At 33.2% G+C, this 23953-nt stretch overlaps 1 protein-coding gene across 1 annotated transcript in view; it reads left to right on the top strand.

The window, feature by feature from the left end:
• The window catches only part of LOC128665771 (serine/threonine-protein kinase D1), a 102231-nt gene that overhangs the window by 59578 nt on the left and 18700 nt on the right, over positions 1–23953 (top strand). Inside the window, exons 4-6 of the mRNA XM_053719964.1 lie at positions 21053–21081; positions 22561–22633; positions 23615–23721. Coding sequence (XP_053575939.1) covers positions 21053–21081; positions 22561–22633; positions 23615–23721 — 209 coding nt within the window. The remainder of the gene's footprint in view (positions 1–21052; positions 21082–22560; positions 22634–23614; positions 23722–23953) is intronic.

The following is a 23953-nucleotide window of genomic DNA, read 5'->3' as shown; positions in this document are numbered from 1 at the left end:
TTGAAAAGCAGGGGCGTATGCTTAGGAGCCGGCCCATATCTAGAGCACTATATGGCAGCAATTTTGCAATAATGTTATCTATTTACAAGAACACTAGATGGCAGCACTATTACCTGCTATATAGTGCACCAGATGGCTACCTAGGTATCTCTTCAGCACAGAATATCTTGAGAACGAAGCAGATTTGATAATAGAAGAAAATTGTAAACTTTTTCAAAATTGTTTTCCCTATCTAAACCACAAAATTATTTTTATTGGTTTCATATCCCTTTAAGTGTTGAGAGTATTGATTGTGATGAGTAGAAACAGGACTGGCACGTAGGTCATTTCTCACAAAACTGATCATGAAATAAATCCTGCCATAAAAATGTCTGATTGTGACAACAAGAACATCGGCAGCCAGTAACATGAATCAGATCTCGGATCAGAAATGAAAAATGTCCCTTTAATGTTGTGGTCTAGTTATTAAAGTAAAAGTATCTGGGTTTGGGATGAGCCTTATCCCTGCAGGTTACAGCACTTCTTTATTTTACACATAAGAGGCGCGTACAATAAATATGTCTATAACACAGCACTTCTTTATTTTACACATAAGAGGGGCGTACAATAAATATGTCTATAACACAGCACTTCTTTATTTTACACATAAGAGGCGCGTACAATAAATATGTCTATAACACAGCACTTCTTTATTTTACACATAAGGCGCGTACAATAAATATTTCTATAACACAGCACTTCTTTATTTTACACATAAGAGGCGCGTACAATAAATATGTCTATAACACACCACTTCTTTATTTTACACATAAGAGGCACGTTCAATAAATATGTCTAGAACACAGCATTTCTTTATTTTACACATAAGAGGCGCGTACAATAAATATGTCTAGAACACAGCACTTCTTTATTTTACACATAAGAGGGGCGTACAATAAATATGTCTAGAACACAGCACTTCTTAATTTTACACATGAGGCGCGTACAATAAATATGTCTATAACACAGCACTTCTTTATTTTACACATAAGAGGCGCGTACAATAAATATGTCTAGAACACAGCACTTCTTTATTTTACACATAAGAGGCGCGTACAATAAATATGTCTATAACACAGCACTACTTTACTTTACACATGAGGCGCGTACAATAAATATGTCTAGAACACAGCACTTCTTTATTTTACACATAAGAGGCGCGTACAATAAATATGTCGATAACACAGAACTTCTTTATTTTACACATAAGAGGCGCGTACAATAAATATGTCTATAACACAGCACTTCTTTATTTTACACATAAGAGGCGCGTACAATAAATATGTCTATAACACAGCACTTCTTTATTTTACACATAAGAGGGGCGTACAATAAATATGTCTAGAACACAGCACTTCTTTATTTTACACATAAGGCGCGTACAATAAATATGTCTATAACACAGCACTTCTTTATTTGACACATAAGAGGCGCGTACAATAAATATGTCTATAACACACCACTTCTTTATTTTACACATAAGAGGCACGTTCAATAAATATGTCTAGAACACAGCATTTCTTTCTTTTACACATAAGAGGCGCGTACAATAAATATGTCTAGAACACAGCACTTCTTTATTTTACACATAAGAGGCGCGTACAATAAATATGTCTATAACACAGCACTTCTTTATTTTACACATAAGAGGCGCGTACAATAAATATGTCTAACACAGCACTTCTTTATTTTACACATAAGAGGCGCGTACAATAAACATGTCTATAACACAGCACTTCTTTATTTTACACATGAGGCGCGTACAATAAATATGTCTATAACACAGCACTTCTTTATTTTACACATAAGAGGTGCGTACAATAAATATGTCTAGAACACAGCACTTCTTTATTTTACACATAAGAGGCACGTACAATAAATATGTCTAGAACACAGCACTTCTTTATTTTACACAGAAGAGGCGCATACAATAAATATGTCTATAACACAGCACTTCTTTATTTTACACATAAGAGGCGCGTACAATAAATATGTCTATAACACAGCACTTCTTTATTTTACACATAAGAGGGGCGTACAATAAATATGTCTAGAACACAGCACTTCTTTATTTTACACATAAGAGGCGCGTACAATAAATATGTCTATAACACAGCACTTCTTTATTTTACACATGAGGCGCGTACAATAAATATGTCTATAACACAGCACTTCTTTATTTTACACATAAGAGGCGCGTACAATAAATATGTGTAGAACACAGCACTTCTTTATTTTACACATAAGAGGCGCGTACAATAAATATGTCTATAACACAGCACTACTTTACTTTACACATGAGGCGCGTACAATAAATATGTCTAGAACACAGCACTTCTTTATTTTACACATAAGAGGCGCGTACAATAAATATGTCTATAACACAGAACTTCTTTATTTTACACATAAGAGGCGCGTACAATAAATATGTCTAGAACACACCACTTCTTTATTTTACAAATAAGAGGCGCGTACAATAAATATGTCTAGAACACAGCACTTCTTTATTTTACAAATAAGAGGCGCGTACAATAAATATGTCTAGAACACAGCACTTCTTTATTTTACACATAAGAGGCGCGTACAATAAATATGTCTATAACACAGCACTTCTTTATTTTACACATAAGAGGTGCGTACAATAAATATGTCTAGAACACAGCACTTCTTTATTTTACACATAAGAGGCGCATACAATAAATATGTCTAGAACACAGCACTTCTTTATTTTACACATAAGAGGGGCGTACAATAAATATGTCTAGAACACAGCACTTCTTTATTTTACACATAAGAGGCGCGTACAATAAATATGTCTATAACACAGCACTTCTTTATTTTACACATAAGAGGCGCGTACAATAAATATGTCTATAACACAGCACTTCTTTATTTTACACATAAGAGGCGCGTACAATAAATATGTCTATAACACAGCACTTCTTTATTTTACACATAAGAGGCGCGTACAATAAATATGTCTAGAACACAGCACTTCTTTATTTTACACATAAGAGGCGCATACAATAAATATGTCTATAATACAGCACTTCTTTATTTTACACATGAGGCGCGTACAATAAATATGTCTATAATACAGCACTTCTTTATTTTACACATGAGGCGCGTACAATAAATATGTCTATAACACAGCACTTCTTTATTTTACACATAAGAGGCGCATACAATAAATATGTCTAACACAGCACTTCTTTATTTTACACATGAGGCGCATACAATAAATATGTCTATAACACAGCACTTCTTTATTTTACACATAAGAGGCGCATACAATAAATATGTCTATAACACAGCACTTCTTTATTTTACACATAAGAGGCGCATACAATAAATATGTCTATAACCCAGCACTTCTTTATTTTACACATAAGAGGCGCGTACAATAAATATGTCTAGAACACAGCACTTCTTTATTTTACACATAAGAGGCGCTTACAATAAATATGTCTATAACACAGCACTTCTTTATTTTACACATAAGAGGTGCGTACAATAAATATGTCTATAACACAGCACTTCTTTATTTTGCACATAAGAGGCGCGTACAATAAATATGTCTATAACACAGCACTTCTTTATTTTACACATAAGAGGCGCGTACAATAAATATGTCTATAACACAGCACTTCTTTATTTTTCACATAAGAGGCGCGTACAATAAATATGTCTATAACACAGCACTTCTTTATTTTACACATAAGAGGCGCATACAATAAATATGTCTATAACACAGCACTTCTTTATTTTACACATGAGGCGCATACAATAAATATGTCTATAACACAGCACTTCTTTATTTTACACATAAGAGGCGCATACAATAAATATGTCTATAACACAGCACTTCTTTATTTTACACATAAGAGGCGCATACAATAAATATGTCTATAACCCAGCACTTCTTTATTTTACACATAAGAGGCGCGTACAATAAATATGTCTAGAACACAGCACTTCTTTATTTTACACATAAGAGGCGCTTACAATAAATATGTCTATAACACAGCACTTCTTTATTTTACATATAAGAGGTGCATACAATAAATATGTCTATAACACAGCACTTCTTTATTTTACACATAAGAGGCGCGTACAATAAATATGTCTATAACACAGCACTTCTTTATTTTACACATAAGAGGCGCGTACAATAAATATGTCTAGAACACAGCACTTCTTTATTTTACACATAAGAGGCGCGTACAATAAGTATGTCTAGAACACAGCACTTTTTTTTTTACACATAAGAGGGGCGTACAATAAATATGTCTATAACACAGCACTTCTTTATTTTACACATAAGAGGCGCGTACAATAAATATGTCTATAACACAGCACTTCTTTTTTTACACATAAGAGGCGCGTACAATAAATATGTCTATAATACAGCACTTCTTTTTTTACACATAAGAGGCACGTACAATAAATATGTCTAGAACACAGCACTTCTTTTTTTACACATAAGAGGCGCGTACAATAAATATGTCTATAACACAGCACTTCTTTATTTTACACATAAGAGGCGCGTACAATAAATATGTCTATAACACAGCACTTCTTTATTTTACACATGAGGCGCATACAATAAATATGTCTATAACACAGCACTTCTTTATTTTACACATAAGAGGCGCATACAATAAATATGTCTATAACCCAGCACTTCTTTATTTTTCACATAAGAGGCGCGTACAATAAATATGTCTAGAACACAGCACTTCTTTATTTTATACATAAGAGGCGCGTACAATAAATATGTCTAGAACACAGCACTTCTTTATTTTATACATAAGAGGCGCGTACAATAAATATGTCTAGAACACAGCACTTCTTTATTTTACACATAAGAGGCGCGTACAATAAATATGTCTATAACACAGCACTTCTTTATTTTACACATAAGAGGCGCTTACAATAAATATGTCTATAACACAGCACTTCTTTATTTTACACATAAGAGGTGCGTACAATAAATATGTCTATAACACAGCACTTCTTTATTTTGCACATAAGAGGCGCGTACAATAAATATGTCTATAACACAGCACTTCTTTATTTTACACATAAGAGGCGCGTACAATAAATATGTCTAGAACACAGCACTTCTTTTTTTACACATAAGAGGCACGTACAATAAATATGTCTATAACACAGCACTTCTTTATTTTACACATAAGAGGTGCGTACAATAAATAAGTCTAGAACACAGCACTTCTTTATTTTACACATAAGAGGCGCGTACAATAAATATGTCTAGAATACAGCACTTCTTTATTTTACACATAAGAGGCACGTACAATAAATATGTCTATAACACAGCACTTCTTTATTTTACACTTAAGAGGTGCATACAATAAATATGTCTATAACACAGCACTTCTTTATTTTACATATAAGAGGTGCATACAATAAATATGTCTATAACACAGCACTTCTTTATTTTACACATAAGAGGTGCATACAATAAATATGTCTATAACACAGCACTTCTTTATTTTACACATAAGAGGCGCGTACAATAAATATGTCTATAACACAGCACTTCTTTATTTTACACATAAGAGGCGCGTACAATAAATATGTCTATAACACAGCACTTCTTTTTTTACACATAAGAGGCGCGTACAATAAATATGTCTAGAACACAGCACTTCTTTATTTTACACATAAGAGGCGCGTACAATAAATATGTCTAGAACACAGCACTTCTTTATTTTACACATAAGAGGCGCGTACAATAAATATGTCTAGAACACAGCACTTCTTTATTTTACACATAAGAGGCGCGTACAATAAATATGTCTAGAACACAGCACTTCTTTATTTTACACATAAGAGGCGCGTACAATAAATATGTCTATAACACAGCACTTCTTTATTTTACACATAAGAGGCGCGTACAATAAATATGTCTATAACACAGCACTTCTTTATTTTACACATAAGAGGCGCGTACAATAAATATGTCTAGAACACAGCACTTCTTTATTTTACACATAAGAGGCGCATACAATAAATATGTCTATAATACAGCACTTCTTTATTTTACACATGAGGCGCGTACAATAAATATGTCTATAACACAGCACTTCTTTATTTTACACATAAGAGGCGCATACAATAAATATGTCTATAACACAGCACTTCTTTATTTTACACATGAGGCGCATACAATAAATATGTCTATAACACAGCACTTCTTTATTTTACACATAAGAGGCGCATACAATAAATATGTCTATAACACAGCACTTCTTTATTTTACACATAAGAGGCGCATACAATAAATATGTCTATAACCCAGCACTTCTTTATTTTACACATAAGAGGCGCGTACAATAAATATGTCTAGAACACAGCACTTCTTTATTTTACACATAAGAGGCGCGTACAATAAATATGTCTAGAACACAGCACTTCTTTATTTTACACATAAGAGGCGCGTACAATAAATATGTCTAGAACACAGCACTTCTTTATTTTACACATAAGAGGCGCGTACAATAAATATGTCTATAACACAGCACTTCTTTATTTTACACATAAGAGGTGCGTACAATAAATGTCTAGAACACAGCACTTCTTTATTTTACACATAAGAGGCGCGTACAATAAATATGTCTAGAACACAGCACTTCTTTATTTTACACATAAGAGGCGCATACAATAAATATGTCTAGAACACAGCACTTCTTTATTTTACACATAAGAGGGGCGTACAATAAATATGTCTAGAACACAGCACTTCTTTATTTTACACATTAGAGGCGCGTACAATAAATATGTCTAGAACACAGCACTTCTTTATTTGACACATAAGAGGCGCGTACAATAATTATGTCTATAACACAGCACTTCTTTATTTTACACATAAGAGGCGCGTACAATAAATATGTCTATAACACAGCACTTCTTTATTTTACACATAAGAGGCGCGTACAATAAATGTCTAGAACACAGCACTTCTTTATTTTACACATAAGAGGCGCATACAATAAATATGTCTATAATACAGCACTTCTTTATTTTACACATGAGGCGCGTACAATAAATATGTCTATAACACAGCACTTCTTTATTTTACACATAAGAGGCGCATACAATAAATATGTCTATAACACAGCACTTCTTTATTTTACACATGAGGCGCATACAATAAATATGTCTATAACACAGCACTTCTTTATTTTACACATAAGAGGCGCATACAATAAATATGTCTATAACACAGCACTTCTTTATTTTACACATAAGAGGCGCATACAATAAATATGTCTATAACACAGCACTTCTTTATTTTACACATAAGAGGCGCGTACAATAAATATGTCTATAACACAGCACTTCTTTATTTTACACATAAGAGGCGCGTACAATAAATATGTCTAGAACACAGCACTTCTTTATTTTACACAGAAGAGGCGCGTACAATAAGTATGTCTGGAACACAGCACTTTTTTTTTTACACATAAGAGGGGGCGTACAATAAATATGTCTATAACACAGCACTTCTTTATTTTACACATAAGAGGCGCGTACAATAAATATGTCTATAACACAGCACTTCTTTTTTTACACATAAGAGGCGCGTACAATAAATATGTCTATAATACAGCACTTCTTTTTTTACACATAAGAGGCACGTACAATAAATATGTCTAGAACACAGCACTTCTTTTTTTACACATAAGAGGCGCGTACAATAAATATGTCTAACACAGCACTTCTTTATTTTACACATAAGAGGCGCGTACAATAAATATGTCTATAACACAGCACTTCTTTATTTTACACATGAGGCGCATACAATAAATATGTCTATAACACAGCACTTCTTTATTTTACACATAAGAGGCGCATACAATAAATATGTCTATAACCCAGCACTTCTTTATTTTTCACATAAGAGGCGCGTACAATAAATATGGTCTAGAACACAGCACTTCTTTATTTTATACATAAGAGGCGCGTACAATAAATATGTCTAGAACACAGCACTTCTTTATTTATACATAAGAGGCGCGTACAATAAATATGTCTAGAACACAGCACTTCTTTATTTTACACATAAGAGGCGCGTACAATAAATATGTCTAGAACACAGCACTTCTTTATTTTACACATAAGAGGCGCTTACAATAAATATGTCTATAACACAGCACTTCTTTATTTTACACATAAGAGGTGCGTACAATAAATATGTCTATAACACAGCACTTCTTTATTTTGCACATAAGAGGCGCGTACAATAAATATGTCTATAACACAGCACTTCTTTATTTTACACATAAGAGGCGCATACAATAAATATGTCTAGAACACAGCACTTCTTTTTTTACACATAAGAGGCACGTACAATAAATATGTCTATAACACAGCACTTCTTTATTTTACACATAAGAGGCGCATACAATAAATATGTCTAGAACACAGCACTTCTTTATTTACACATAAGAGGCACGTACAATAAATATGTCTAGAACACAGCATTTCTTTCTTTTACACATAAGAGGCGCGTACAATAAATATGTCTATAACACAGCACTTCCTTTATTTTACACATAAGAGGTGCAGTACAATAAATTTGTCTATAACACAGCACTTCTTTATTTTACACATAAGAGGCTGCGTACAATAAATATGTCTATAACACAGCACTTCTTTATTTTTACACATAAGAGGCGCGTACAATAAACATGTCTATAACACAGCACTTCTTTATTTTACACATAGAGGCGCGTACAATAAATATGTCTATAACACCGCACTTCTTTATTTTACACATAAGAGGTGCGTACAATAAATATGTCTAGAACACAGCACTTCTTTATTTTACACATAAGAGGCGCGTACAATAAATATGTCTAGAACACAGCACTTCTTTATTTTACACATAAGAGGCGCGTACAATAAATATGTCTATAACACAGCACTTCTTTATTTTACACATAAGAGGCGCGTACAATAAATATGTCTATAACACAGCACTTCTTTATTTTACACATAAGAGGGGCGTACAATAAATATGTCTATAACACAGCACTTCTTTATTTTACACATAAGAGGCGCGTACAATAAATATGTCTATAACACAGCACTTCTTTATTTTACACATAGAGGCGCGTACAATAAATATGTCTATAACACAGCACTTCTTTATTTTACACATAAGAGGCGCGTACAATAAATATGTCTAGAACACAGCACTTCTTTATTTTACACATAAGAGGCGCGTACAATAAATATGTCTATAACACAGCACTTCTTTATTTTACACATAAGAGGCGCGTACAATAAATATGTCTATAACACAGCACTTCTTTATTTTACACATAAGAGGCGCGTACAATAAATATGTCTATAACACAGCACTTCTTTATTTTACACATAAGAGGCGCGTACAATAAATATGTCTAGAACACAGCACTTCTTTATTTTACACATAAGAGGCGCGTACAATAAATATGTCTAGAACACAGCACTTCTTTATTTTACAAATAAGAGGCGCGTACAATAAATATGTCTAGAACACAGCACTTCTTTATTTTACACATAAGAGGCGCGTACAATAAATATGTCTATAACACAGCACTTCTTTATTTTACACATAAGAGGTGCGTACAATAAATATGTCTAGAACACAGCACTTCTTTATTTTACACATAAGAGGCGCGTACAATAAATATGTCTAGAACACAGCACTTCTTTATTTTACACATAAGAGGGGCGTACAATAAATATGTCTAGAACACAGCACTTCTTTATTTTACACATAAGAGGCGCGTACAATAAATATGTCTAGAACACAGCACTTCTTTATTTTACACATAAGAGGCGCGTACAATAAATATGTCTATAACACAGCACTTCTTTATTTTACACATAAGAGGCGCGTACAATAAATATGTCTATAACACAGCACTTCTTTATTTTACACATAAGAGGCGCGTACAATAAATATGTCTAGAACACAGCACTTCTTTATTTTACACATAAGAGGCGCATACAATAAATATGTCTATAATACAGCACTTCTTTATTTTACACATAGAGGCGCGTACAATAAATATGTCTATAATACAGCACTTCTTTATTTTACACATGAGGCGCGTACAATAAATATGTCTATAACACAGCACTTCTTTATTTTACACATAAGAGGCGCATACAATAAATATGTCTAACACAGCACTTCTTTATTTTACACATAGAGGCGCATACAATAAATATGTCTATAACACAGCACTTCTTTATTTTACACATAAGAGGCGCATACAATAAATATGTCTATAACACAGCACTTCTTTATTTTACACATAAGAGGCGCATACAATAAATATGTCTATAACCCAGCACTTCTTTATTTTACACATAAGAGGCGCGTACAATAAATATGTCTATAACACAGCACTTCTTTATTTTACACATAAGAGGCGCTTACAATAAATATGTCTATAACACAGCACTTCTTTATTTTACACATAAGAGGTGCGTACAATAAATATGTCTATAACACAGCACTTCTTTATTTTGCACATAAGAGGCGCGTACAATAAATATGTCTATAACACAGCACTTCTTTATTTTACACATAAGAGGCGCGTACAATAAATATGTCTATAACACAGCACTTCTTTATTTTTCACATAAGAGGCGCGTACAATAAATATGTCTATAACACAGCACTTCTTTATTTTACACATAAGAGGCGCATACAATAAATATGTCTATAACACAGCACTTCTTTATTTTACACATGAGGCGCATACAATAAATATGTCTATAACACAGCACTTCTTTATTTTACACATAAGAGGCGCATACAATAAATATGTCTATAACACAGCACTTCTTTATTTTACACATAAGAGGCGCATACAATAAATATGTCTATAACCCAGCACTTCTTTATTTTACACATAAGAGGCGCGTACAATAAATATGTCTAGAACACAGCACTTCTTTATTTTACACATAAGAGGCGCTTACAATAAATATGTCTATAACACAGCACTTCTTTATTTTACACATAAGAGGCGCGTACAATAAATATGTCTATAACACAGCACTTCTTTATTTTACACATAAGAGGCGCGTACAATAAATATGTCTATAACACAGCACTTCTTTATTTTACACATAAGAGGCGCGTACAATAAATATGTCTAGAACACAGCACTTCTTTATTTTACACAGAAGAGGCGCGTACAATAAGTATGTCTAGAACACAGCACTTTTTTTTTTACACATAAGAGGGGCGTACAATAAATATGTCTATAACACAGCACTTCTTTATTTTACACATAAGAGGCGCGTACAATAAATATGTCTATAACACAGCACTTCTTTTTTTACACATAAGAGGCGCGTACAATAAATATGTCTATAATACAGCACTTCTTTTTTTACACATAAGAGGCACGTACAATAAATATGTCTAGAACACAGCACTTCTTTTTTTACACATAAGAGGCGCGTACAATAAATATGTCTATAACACAGCACTTCTTTATTTTACACATAAGAGGCGCGTACAATAAATATGTCTATAACACAGCACTTCTTTATTTTACACATGAGGCGCATACAATAAATATGTCTATAACACAGCAATTCTTTATTTTACACATAAGAGGCGCATACAATAAATATGTCTATAACCCAGCACTTCTTTATTTTTCACATAAGAGGCGCGTACAATAAATATGTCTAGAACACAGCACTTCTTTATTTTATACATAAGAGGCGCGTACAATAAATATGTCTAGAACACAGCACTTCTTTATTTTATACATAAGAGGCGCGTACAATAAATATGTCTAGAACACAGCACTTCTTTATTTTACACATAAGAGGCGCGTACAATAAATATGTCTATAACACAGCACTTCTTTATTTTACACATAAGAGGCGCTTACAATAAATATGTCTATAACACAGCACTTCTTTATTTTACACATAAGAGGCGCGTACAATAAATATGTCTATAACACAGCACTTCTTTATTTTGCACATAAGAGGCGCGTACAATAAATATGTCTATAACACAGCACTTCTTTATTTTACACATAAGAGGCGCGTACAATAAATATGTCTAGAACACAGCACTTCTTTTTTTACACATAAGAGGCACGTACAATAAATATGTCTATAACACAGCACTTCTTTATTTTACACATAAGAGGTGCGTACAATAAATATGTCTATAACACAGCACTTCTTTATTTTACACATAAGAGGCGCGTACAATAAATATGTCTAGAATACAGCACTTCTTTATTTTACACATAAGAGGCACGTACAATAAATATGTCTATAACACAGCACTTCTTTATTTTACACTTAAGAGGTGCATACAATAAATATGTCTATAACACAGCACTTCTTTATTTTACATATAAGAGGTGCATACAATAAATATGTCTATAACACAGCACTTCTTTATTTTACACATAAGAGGTGCATACAATAAATATGTCTATAACACAGCACTTCTTTATTTTACACATAAGAGGCGCGTACAATAAATATGTCTATAACACAGCACTTCTTTATTTTACACATAAGAGGCGCGTACAATAAATATGTCTATAACACAGCACTTCTTTTTTTACACATAAGAGGCGCGTACAATAAATATGTCTAGAACACAGCACTTCTTTATTTTACACATAAGAGGCGCGTACAATAAATATGTCTAGAACACAGCACTTCTTTATTTTACACATAAGAGGCGCGTACAATAAATATGTCTAGAACACAGCACTTCTTTATTTTACACATAAGAGGCGCGTACAATAAATATGTCTAGAACACAGCACTTCTTTATTTTACACATAAGAGGCGCGTACAATAAATATGTCTATAACACAGCACTTCTTTATTTTACACATAAGAGGCGCGTACAATAAATATGTCTATAACACAGCACTTCTTTATTTTACACATAAGAGGCGCGTACAATAAATATGTCTAGAACACAGCACTTCTTTATTTTACACATAAGAGGCGCATACAATAAATATGTCTATAATACAGCACTTCTTTATTTTACACATGAGGCGCGTACAATAAATATGTCTATAACACAGCACTTCTTTATTTTACACATAAGAGGCGCATACAATAAATATGTCTATAACACAGCACTTCTTTATTTTACACATGAGGCGCATACAATAAATATGTCTATAACACAGCACTTCTTTATTTTACACATAAGAGGCGCATACAATAAATATGTCTATAACACAGCACTTCTTTATTTTACACATAAGAGGCGCATACAATAAATATGTCTATAACCCAGCACTTCTTTATTTTACACATAAGAGGCGCGTACAATAAATATGTCTAGAACACAGCACTTCTTTATTTTACACATAAGAGGCGCGTACAATAAATATGTCTAGAACACAGCACTTCTTTATTTTACACATAAGAGGCGCGTACAATAAATATGTCTAGAACACAGCACTTCTTTATTTTACACATAAGAGGCGCGTACAATAAATATGTCTATAACACAGCACTTCTTTATTTTACACATAAGAGGTGCGTACAATAAATGTCTAGAACACAGCACTTCTTTATTTTACACATAAGAGGCGCGTACAATAAATATGTCTAGAACACAGCACTTCTTTATTTTACACATAAGAGGCGCATACAATAAATATGTCTAGAACACAGCACTTCTTTATTTTACACATAAGAGGGGCGTACAATAAATATGTCTAGAACACAGCACTTCTTTATTTTACACATAAGAGGCGCGTACAATAAATATGTCTAGAACACAGCACTTCTTTATTTGACACATAAGAGGCGCGTACAATAATTATGTCTATAACACAGCACTTCTTTATTTTACACATAAGAGGCGCGTACAATAAATATGTCTATAACACAGCACTTCTTTATTTTACACATAAGAGGCGCGTACAATAAATGTCTAGAACACAGCACTTCTTTATTTTACACATAAGAGGCGCATACAATAAATATGTCTATAATACAGCACTTCTTTATTTTACACATGAGGCGCGTACAATAAATATGTCTATAACACAGCACTTCTTTATTTTACACATAAGAGGCGCATACAATAAATATGTCTATAACACAGCACTTCTTTATTTTACACATGAGGCGCATACAATAAATATGTCTATAACACAGCACTTCTTTATTTTACACATAAGAGGCGCATACAATAAATATGTCTATAACACAGCACTTCTTTATTTTACACATAAGAGGCGCATACAATAAATATGTCTATAACCCAGCACTTCTTTATTTTACACATAAGAGGCGCGTACAATAAATATGTCTATAACACAGCACTTCTTTATTTTACACATAAGAGGCGCGTACAATAAATATGTCTAGAACACAGCACTTCTTTATTTTACACAGAAGAGGCGCGTACAATAAGTATGTCTAGAACACAGCACTTTTTTTTTTACACATAAGAGGGGCGTACAATAAATATGTCTATAACACAGCACTTCTTTATTTTACACATAAGAGGCGCGTACAATAAATATGTCTATAACACAGCACTTCTTTTTTTACACATAAGAGGCGCGTACAATAAATATGTCTATAATACAGCACTTCTTTTTTTACACATAAGAGGCACGTACAATAAATATGTCTAGAACACAGCACTTCTTTTTTTACACATAAGAGGCGCGTACAATAAATATGTCTAACACAGCACTTCTTTATTTTACACATAAGAGGCGCGTACAATAAATATGTCTATAACACAGCACTTCTTTATTTTACACATGAGGCGCATACAATAAATATGTCTATAACACAGCACTTCTTTATTTTACACATAAGAGGCGCATACAATAAATATGTCTATAACCCAGCACTTCTTTATTTTTCACATAAGAGGCGCGTACAATAAATATGTCTAGAACACAGCACTTCTTTATTTTATACATAAGAGGCGCGTACAATAAATATGTCTAGAACACAGCACTTCTTTATTTTATACATAAGAGGCGCGTACAATAAATATGTCTAGAACACAGCACTTCTTTATTTTACACATAAGAGGCGCGTACAATAAATATGTCTAGAACACAGCACTTCTTTATTTTACACATAAGAGGCGCTTACAATAAATATGTCTATAACACAGCACTTCTTTATTTTACACATAAGAGGTGCGTACAATAAATATGTCTATAACACAGCACTTCTTTATTTTGCACATAAGAGGCGCGTACAATAAATATGTCTATAACACAGCACTTCTTTATTTTACACATAAGAGGCGCATACAATAAATATGTCTAGAACACAGCACTTCTTTTTTTACACATAAGAGGCACGTACAATAAATATGTCTATAACACAGCACTTCTTTATTTTACACATAAGAGGTGCGTACAATAAATAAGTCTAGAACACAGCACTTCTTTATTTTACACATAAGAGGCGCGTACAATAAATATGTCTAGAATACAGCACTTCTTTATTTTACACATAAGAGGCACGTACAATAAATATGTCTATAACACAGCACTTCTTTATTTTACACTTAAGAGGTGCATACAATAAATATGTCTATAACACAGCACTTCTTTATTTTACATATAAGAGGTGCATACAATAAATATGTCTATAACACAGCACTTCTTTATTTTACACATAAGAGGTGCATACAATAAATATGTCTATAACACAGCACTTCTTTATTTTACACATAAGAGGCGCATACAATAAATATGTCTATAACCCAGCACTTCTTTATTTTTCACATAAGAGGCGCGTACAATAAATATGTCTAGAACACAGCACTTCTTTATTTTATACATAAGAGGCGCGTACAATAAATATGTCTAGAACACAGCACTTCTTTATTTTATACATAAGAGGCGCGTACAATAAATATGTCTAGAACACAGCACTTCTTTATTTTACACATAAGAGGCGCGTACAATAAATATGTCTAGAACACAGCACTTCTTTATTTTACACATAAGAGGCGCTTACAATAAATATGTCTATAACACAGCACTTCTTTATTTTACACATAAGAGGTGCGTTCAATAAATATGTCTATAACACAGCACTTCTTTATTTTGCACATAAGAGGCGCGTACAATAAATATGTCTATAACACAGCACTTCTTTATTTTACACATAAGAGGCGCGTACAATAAATATGTCTAGAACACAGCACTTCTTTTTTTACACATAAGAGGCACGTACAATAAATATGTCTATAACACAGCACTTCTTTATTTTACACATAAGAGGTGCGTACAATAAATATGTCTATAACACAGCACTTCTTTATTTTACATATAAGAGGTGCATACAATAAATATGTCTATAACACAGCACTTCTTTATTTTACACATAAGAGGCACGTACAATAAATATGTCTATAACACAGCACTTCTTTATTTTACACATAAGAGGTGCATACAATAAATATGTCTATAACACAGCACTTCTTTATTTTACATATAAGAGGTGCATACAATAAATATGTCTATAACACAGCACTTCTTTATTTTACACATAAGAGGTGCATACAATAAATATGTCTATAACACAGCACTTCTTTATTTTACACATAAGAGGTGCGTACAATAAATATGCCTATAACACAGCACTTCTTTATTTTACACATAAGAGGCGCGTACAATAAATATGTCTATAACACAGCACTTCTTTATTTTACACATAAGAGGCGCATACAATAAATATGTCTATAACACAGCACTTCTTTATTTTGCACATAAGAGGCGCGTACAATAAATATGTCTATAACACAGCACTTCTTTTTTTACACATAAGAGGCGCGTACAATAAATATGTCTATAACACAGCACTTCTTTTTTTACACATAAGAGGCGCGTACAATAAATATGTCTATAACACAGCACTTCTTTATTTTACACATAAGAGGTGCGTACAATAAATATGCCTATAACACAGCACTTCTTTATTTTACACATAAGAGGCGCGTACAATAAATATGTCTATAACACAGCACTTCTTTATTTTGCACATAAGAGGCGCGTACAATAAATATGTCTATAACACAGCACTTCTTTTTTTACACATAAGAGGCGCGTACAATAAATATGTCTATAACACAGCACTTCTTTTTTTACACATAAGAGGCGCATACAATAAATATGTCTATAACCCAGCACTTCTTTATTTTTCACATAAGAGGCGCGTACAATAAATATGTCTAGAACACAGCACTTCTTTATTTTATACATAAGAGGCGCGTACAATAAATATGTCTAGAACACAGCACTTCTTTATTTTATACATAAGAGGCGCGTACAATAAATATGTCTAGAACACAGCACTTCTTTATTTTACACATAAGAGGCGCGTACAATAAATATGTCTAGAACACAGCACTTCTTTATTTTACACATAAGAGGCGCGTACAATAAATATGTCTATAACACAGCACTTCTTTTTTTACACATAAGAGGCGCGTACAATAAATATGTCTATAATACAGCACTTCTTTTTTTACACATAAGAGGCACGTACAATAAATATGTCTAGAACACAGCACTTCTTTTTTTACACATAAGAGGTGCGTACAATAAATATGTCTAGAACACAGCACTTCTTTTTTTACACATAAGAGGCGCGTACAATAAATATGTCTATAACACAGCACTTCTTTATTTTACACATAAGAGGCGCGTACAATAAATATGTCTATAACACAGCACTTCTTTATTTTACACATGAGGCGCATACAATAAATATGTCTATAACACAGCACTTCTTTATTTTACACATAAGAGGCGCATACAATAAATATGTCTATAACCCAGCACTTCTTTATTTTTCACATAAGAGGCGCGTACAATAAATATGTCTATAACACAGCACTTCTTTATTTTACACATAAGAGGCGCATACAATAAATATGTCTATAACACAGCACTTCTTTATTTTGCACATAAGAGGCGCGTACAATAAATATGTCTATAACACAGCACTTCTTTTTTTACACATAAGAGGCGCGTACAATAAATATGTCTATAACACAGCACTTCTTTATTTTGCACATAAGAGGCGCGTACAATAAATATGTCTATAACACAGCACTTCTTTTTTTACACATAAGAGGCGCGTACAATAAATATGTCTATAACACAGCACTTCTTTTTTTACACATAAGAGGCGCGTACAATAAATATGTCTATAACCCAGCACTTCTTTATTTTTCACATAAGAGGCGCGTACAATAAATATGTCTAGAACACAGCACTTCTTTATTTTATACATAAGAGGCGCGTACAATAAATATGTCTAGAACACAGCACTTCTTTATTTTATACATAAGAGGCGCGTACAATAAATATGCCTATAACACAGCACTTCTTTATTTTACACATAAGAGGCGCGTACAATAAATATGTCTATAACACAGCACTTCTTTATTTTGCACATAAGAGGCGCGTACAATAAATATGTCTATAACACAGCACTTCTTTATTTTACACATAAGAGGCGCGTACAATAAATATGTCTATAACACAGCACTTCTTTTTTTACACATAAGAGGCGCGTACAATAAATATGTCTATAACCCAGCACTTCTTTATTTTTCACATAAGAGGCGCGTACAATAAATATGTCTAGAACACAGCACTTCTTTATTTTATACATAAGAGGCGCGTACAATAAATATGTCTAGAACACAGCACTTCTTTATTTTATACATAAGAGGCGCGTACAATAAATATGTCTAGAACACAGCACTTCTTTATTTTACACATAAGAGGCGCGTACAATAAATATGTCTAGAACACAGCACTTCTTTATTTTACACATAAGAGGCGCGTACAATAAATATGTCTATAACACAGCACTTCTTTTTTTACACATAAGAGGCGCGTACAATAAATATGTCTATAATACAGCACTTCTTTTTTTACACATAAGAGGCACGTACAATAAATATGTCTAGAACACAGCACTTCTTTTTTTACACATAAGAGGTGCGTACAATAAATATGTCTAGAACACAGCACTTCTTTTTTTACACATAAGAGGCGCGTACAATAAATATGTCTATAACACAGCACTTCTTTATTTTACACATAAGAGGCGCGTACAATAAATATGTCTATAACACAGCACTTCTTTATTTTACACATGAGGCGCATACAATAAATATGTCTATAACACAGCACTTCTTTATTTTACACATAAGAGGCGCATACAATAAATATGTCTATAACCCAGCACTTCTTTATTTTTCACATAAGAGGCGCGTACAATAAATATGTCTAGAACACAGCACTTCTTTATTTTATACATAAGAGGCGCGTACAATAAATATGTCTAGAACACAGCACTTCTTTATTTTATACATAAGAGGCGCGTACAATAAATATGTCTAGAACACAGCACTTCTTTATTTTACACATAAGAGACGCGTACAATAAATATGTCTAGAACACAGCACTTCTTTATTTTACACATAAGAGGCGCTTACAATAAATATGTCTATAACACAGCACTTCTTTATTTTACACATAAGAGGTGCGTTCAATAAATATGTCTATAACACAGCACTTCTTTATTTTGCACATAAGAGGCGCGTACAATAAATATGTCTATAACACAGCACTTCTTTATTTTACACATAAGAGGCGCGTACAATAAATATGTCTAGAACACAGCACTTCTTTTTTTACACATAAGAGGCGCGTACAATAAATGTCTAGAACACAGCACTTCTTTTTTTACACATAAGAGGCACGTACAATAAATATGTCTATAACACAGCACTTCTTTATTTTACACATAAGAGGTGCGTACAATAAATATGTCTATAACACAGCACTTCTTTATTTTACATATAAGAGGTGCATACAATAAATATGTCTATAACACAGCACTTCTTTATTTTACACATAAGAGGCACGTACAATAAATATGTCTATAACACAGCACTTCTTTATTTTACACATAAGAGGTGCATACAATAAATATGTCTATAACACAGCACTTCTTTATTTTACATATAAGAGGTGCATACAATAAATATGTCTATAACACAGCACTTCTTTATTTTACACATAAGAGGTGCATACAATAAATATGTCTATAACACAGCACTTCTTTATTTTACACATAAGAGGCGCGTACAATAAATATGTCTATAACACAGCACTTCTTTATTTTACACATAAGAGGTGCGTACAATAAATATGCCTATAACACAGCACTTCTTTATTTTACACATAAGAGGCGCGTACAATAAATATGTCTATAACACAGCACTTCTTTATTTTACACATAAGAGGCGCATACAATAAATATGTCTATAACACAGCACTTCTTTATTTTGCACATAAGAGGCGCGTACAATAAATATGTCTATAACACAGCACTTCTTTTTTTACACATAAGAGGCGCGTACAATAAATATGTCTATAACACAGCACTTCTTTTTTTACACATAAGAGGCGCGTACAATAAATATGTCTATAACACAGCACTTCTTTATTTTACACATAAGAGGTGCGTACAATAAATATGCCTATAACACAGCACTTCTTTATTTTACACATAAGAGGCGCGTACAATAAATATGTCTATAACACAGCACTTCTTTATTTTACACATAAGAGGCGCGTACAATAAATATGTCTATAACACAGCACTTCTTTATTTTGCACATAAGAGGCGCGTACAATAAATATGTCTATAACACAGCACTTCTTTTTTTACACATAAGAGGCGCGTACAATAAATATGTCTATAACACAGCACTTCTTTTTTTACACATAAGAGGCGCATACAATAAATATGTCTATAACACAGCACTTCTTTATTTTACACATAAGAGGCGCGTACAATAAATATGTCTATAACACAGCACTGATGCTTTTTATTCCATAACAATTTCCCTTTCATATTGTTTGTTGTTGCAGTTTTATAAGACTCTGTTTTTCTTTCCCAGGAATATATCCTGAATGGCAGCAAGACTGGGTAAGTGTTTCTATTGACTTAAAGGAACAGTCACAATTTAAATGCACATAGATTTATTACATCTGTGAATATAAACATAATTACAATATAAATGTATTAGCAATAATGCTTCTAGTAAACCTTATCACTGCTTTAGTGTTAGCATTTGTTCTGCACGTGCATGTGAAGCAAAGCTAGATATTCTCAGTGCACCAGCATTTTACATACTGCAGCTACTCAGAGCACCAGTGGGGCTTGTATCATGTCAGCAATTAACAAACTGAGTCATTACCAGATGGCACAAGCACCTTAGGCTCTCTAAGCAAGTGCTGTGTATAAAATGCTGGTGCACGGTGCATACTTAAAGGGACACTGAACCCAAATGTTTTCTTTCGTGATTCAGGCAGAGCAGCAATTTTAAGCAACGTTCTAATTACTCCTAGTATCAAATGTTCTTCATTCTCTTTTGAAAAGCAAGAATGTAAGTTTAGATGCCGGACTATTTTTTGGTGAACAACCTTGGTTGTTCGATCGCCGGGAACTGTTCTCCGGTGAACAGTTTGCGACATCACTATTGCCGATTGGTGGATAAATTTACCCACCAATAAACAAGTGGCTGGCTCCTTAGCTTAGATGCCTTTGTTTTTTAAATAAAGATAGCAAGAGAATGAAGAAAAATTGATAATAGGAGTAAATTAGAAAGTTGCTTAAAATTGCTGCTCTGTCTGAATCATGAAAGAAAACAAATTGGGTTCAGTGTCCCTTTAAATACACTTTTTAAACAGCTGTAGCTTTTATTAGAAGCATTTTTGCTAATAAATGTTTTACCTAAATGCTTCTATTCAAAACTGAAATGTGTCCATGGGGATTCTAATTTTGGCTGGAATGTCCCTTTAATCAAAATAAACATTGCTTTAGAAAATATTTTTTTCTTAAAGGGACAGTACACACCTTGTAATTACAAGACATATCTATATAGAATAACATATCAGACTTTTTAAAACAAATAGGAGCTAGCTGCTAATTGTTAGCTGCACACATATCCTCTTGTCATTGGCTGACCCAATGTGTTCAGCTAACTCCCAGTACAGTTACCGCTCCTACCCAGGTTTGCTTTTAAACAAAGGATACCAAGAGAACAAAGGCAAATTAGACCATAGCAGTTGATTGAAAAGTTATTTAACGTTGTATGTTCTCTCTGAAGTTTTATCTTTAATTTACTGTCTCTTTAAAGAAAACCATTTTCTCGACATATCAGTGTCGTCATTTACTATTGGCAAGGCTGAAAGTGAAGGGACTTTACATTATTGCCATATAAGTAACTTTAATAAGCTTGGCCAGGACGCATTAAATCGTTAATACTTTTCAGGAAAGGAAAACAATGTATTACCTTGTTGCATCACTAAAATCTACCTATTTATCACATTTTGTGAGGCAGATATCACTTCACTACTTATGACGTATTCCATTCAATCAAATAATATATGTTTGGTCTTGTAGGATATCAGCAACCTGTACCAAATCTTTCCTGATGAAATCCTGGGATCAGGGCAGTTTGGCATCGTCTACGGAGGTGAGAAACCGGCTCTGGTTTCAGAATGTGACAGGTCATGTGATCACGCATCAATATAAAGTTTTACAGTTGTTATTAGGGTAGAGGAGTAGTTAAAAGAGAAATTATATGGTAAAGGATGAAGGGTTATTGGAGTAATCGGTGATCATACCAGAATATCAGAAGCCTTGTGGTTTAATCTCAACAGATTCAGGGTGTCAGGGAAGGGTTGGGCAGGTCAGACTTGCCACCTATAGGGTAGAAAAAGTCAAGTGCCTCCTTAATATAACCAAATATCCAACTGTTTTGTTCTGTTCCTCATTGCTTACCTACCTTTAAATCATCTGAAATAATAATTAACATATAATATTATATTGGTGTCCAGAAATTACTAATAAGTCTACAAATTAAAATGACAGTCTACTCCAGAATTTTTATTATTTAAAAAACCCCTCTGTGATTACCTTGTATCTAAGCCGCTTCAGACTGCCCCCTTTTTTCTGTTCTTTTGACAGACTTGTATTTTAGCCAATCAGTGCTCACTCATAAGTAACTCCACAGAAGTGAGCAAGTTTTCTATGTCACACATGGACTAGCGCTGTCTAGCTGTGAAAAACTGTTATAATGCACTGAGATAAGAGGTGGCCTTCTAAGGAAATTAGCATATAAGACTACCTAGGTTTAGCCTTCAGCAAAGAATATCAAGAGAACAAAGCAAATGGGATGCTAAAAGTAAATTGGAAAGTTGTTTAAAATTACATGCCCTACCTGAATCATGAAAGTTTAATTTTGACTAGACTGGGAGGGGAGGAGTTGGGGAAAAATGAAAATAAATAACTATATATATATATATACACACTGGGGAAATAATAGCTCATTTGTATATTTAGTGATGATGATAAATGTCATATATTGTTTGCATATTGAACATTTTATCAACGCATTTTGAACTGTTCATTAACATAATTAAAATGATATATATTAAATCTGATTTCTTTAAAGGAAAACACAGAAAAACGGGAAGAGATGTTGCGATAAAAATCATCGACAAACTGCGGTTTCCTTCTAGGCAGGAAAGTCAACTCAGGAATGAAGTTGCCATTATGCAGGTACTAAACGTGACATTAGTGCAGAATGTTTAGTGTCAGAATACTGAGATAAGAGAATCTTGTTGCGTGTAAGAGGCCATTTTTGTAGAACAGAAGTTCCTTTGCGGGAAAAAAAACATTTGAGTGAAAAGCAAGAAAAATGATAGGCTACATTACAGGTGAAGCGCAAAAATATTATCGCTATTGTGGGTTAAAATTACTTGAACAAAAATATTTGTTCTATTATTTGGTT

This window comes from Bombina bombina, chromosome 7, assembly GCF_027579735.1.
Source record: "Bombina bombina isolate aBomBom1 chromosome 7, aBomBom1.pri, whole genome shotgun sequence".
NCBI lineage: Eukaryota > Metazoa > Chordata > Amphibia > Anura > Bombinatoridae > Bombina > Bombina bombina.
Note: the sequence above shows the minus strand (reverse complement) of the source record. Positions and strands in the feature narration are given on the sequence as shown.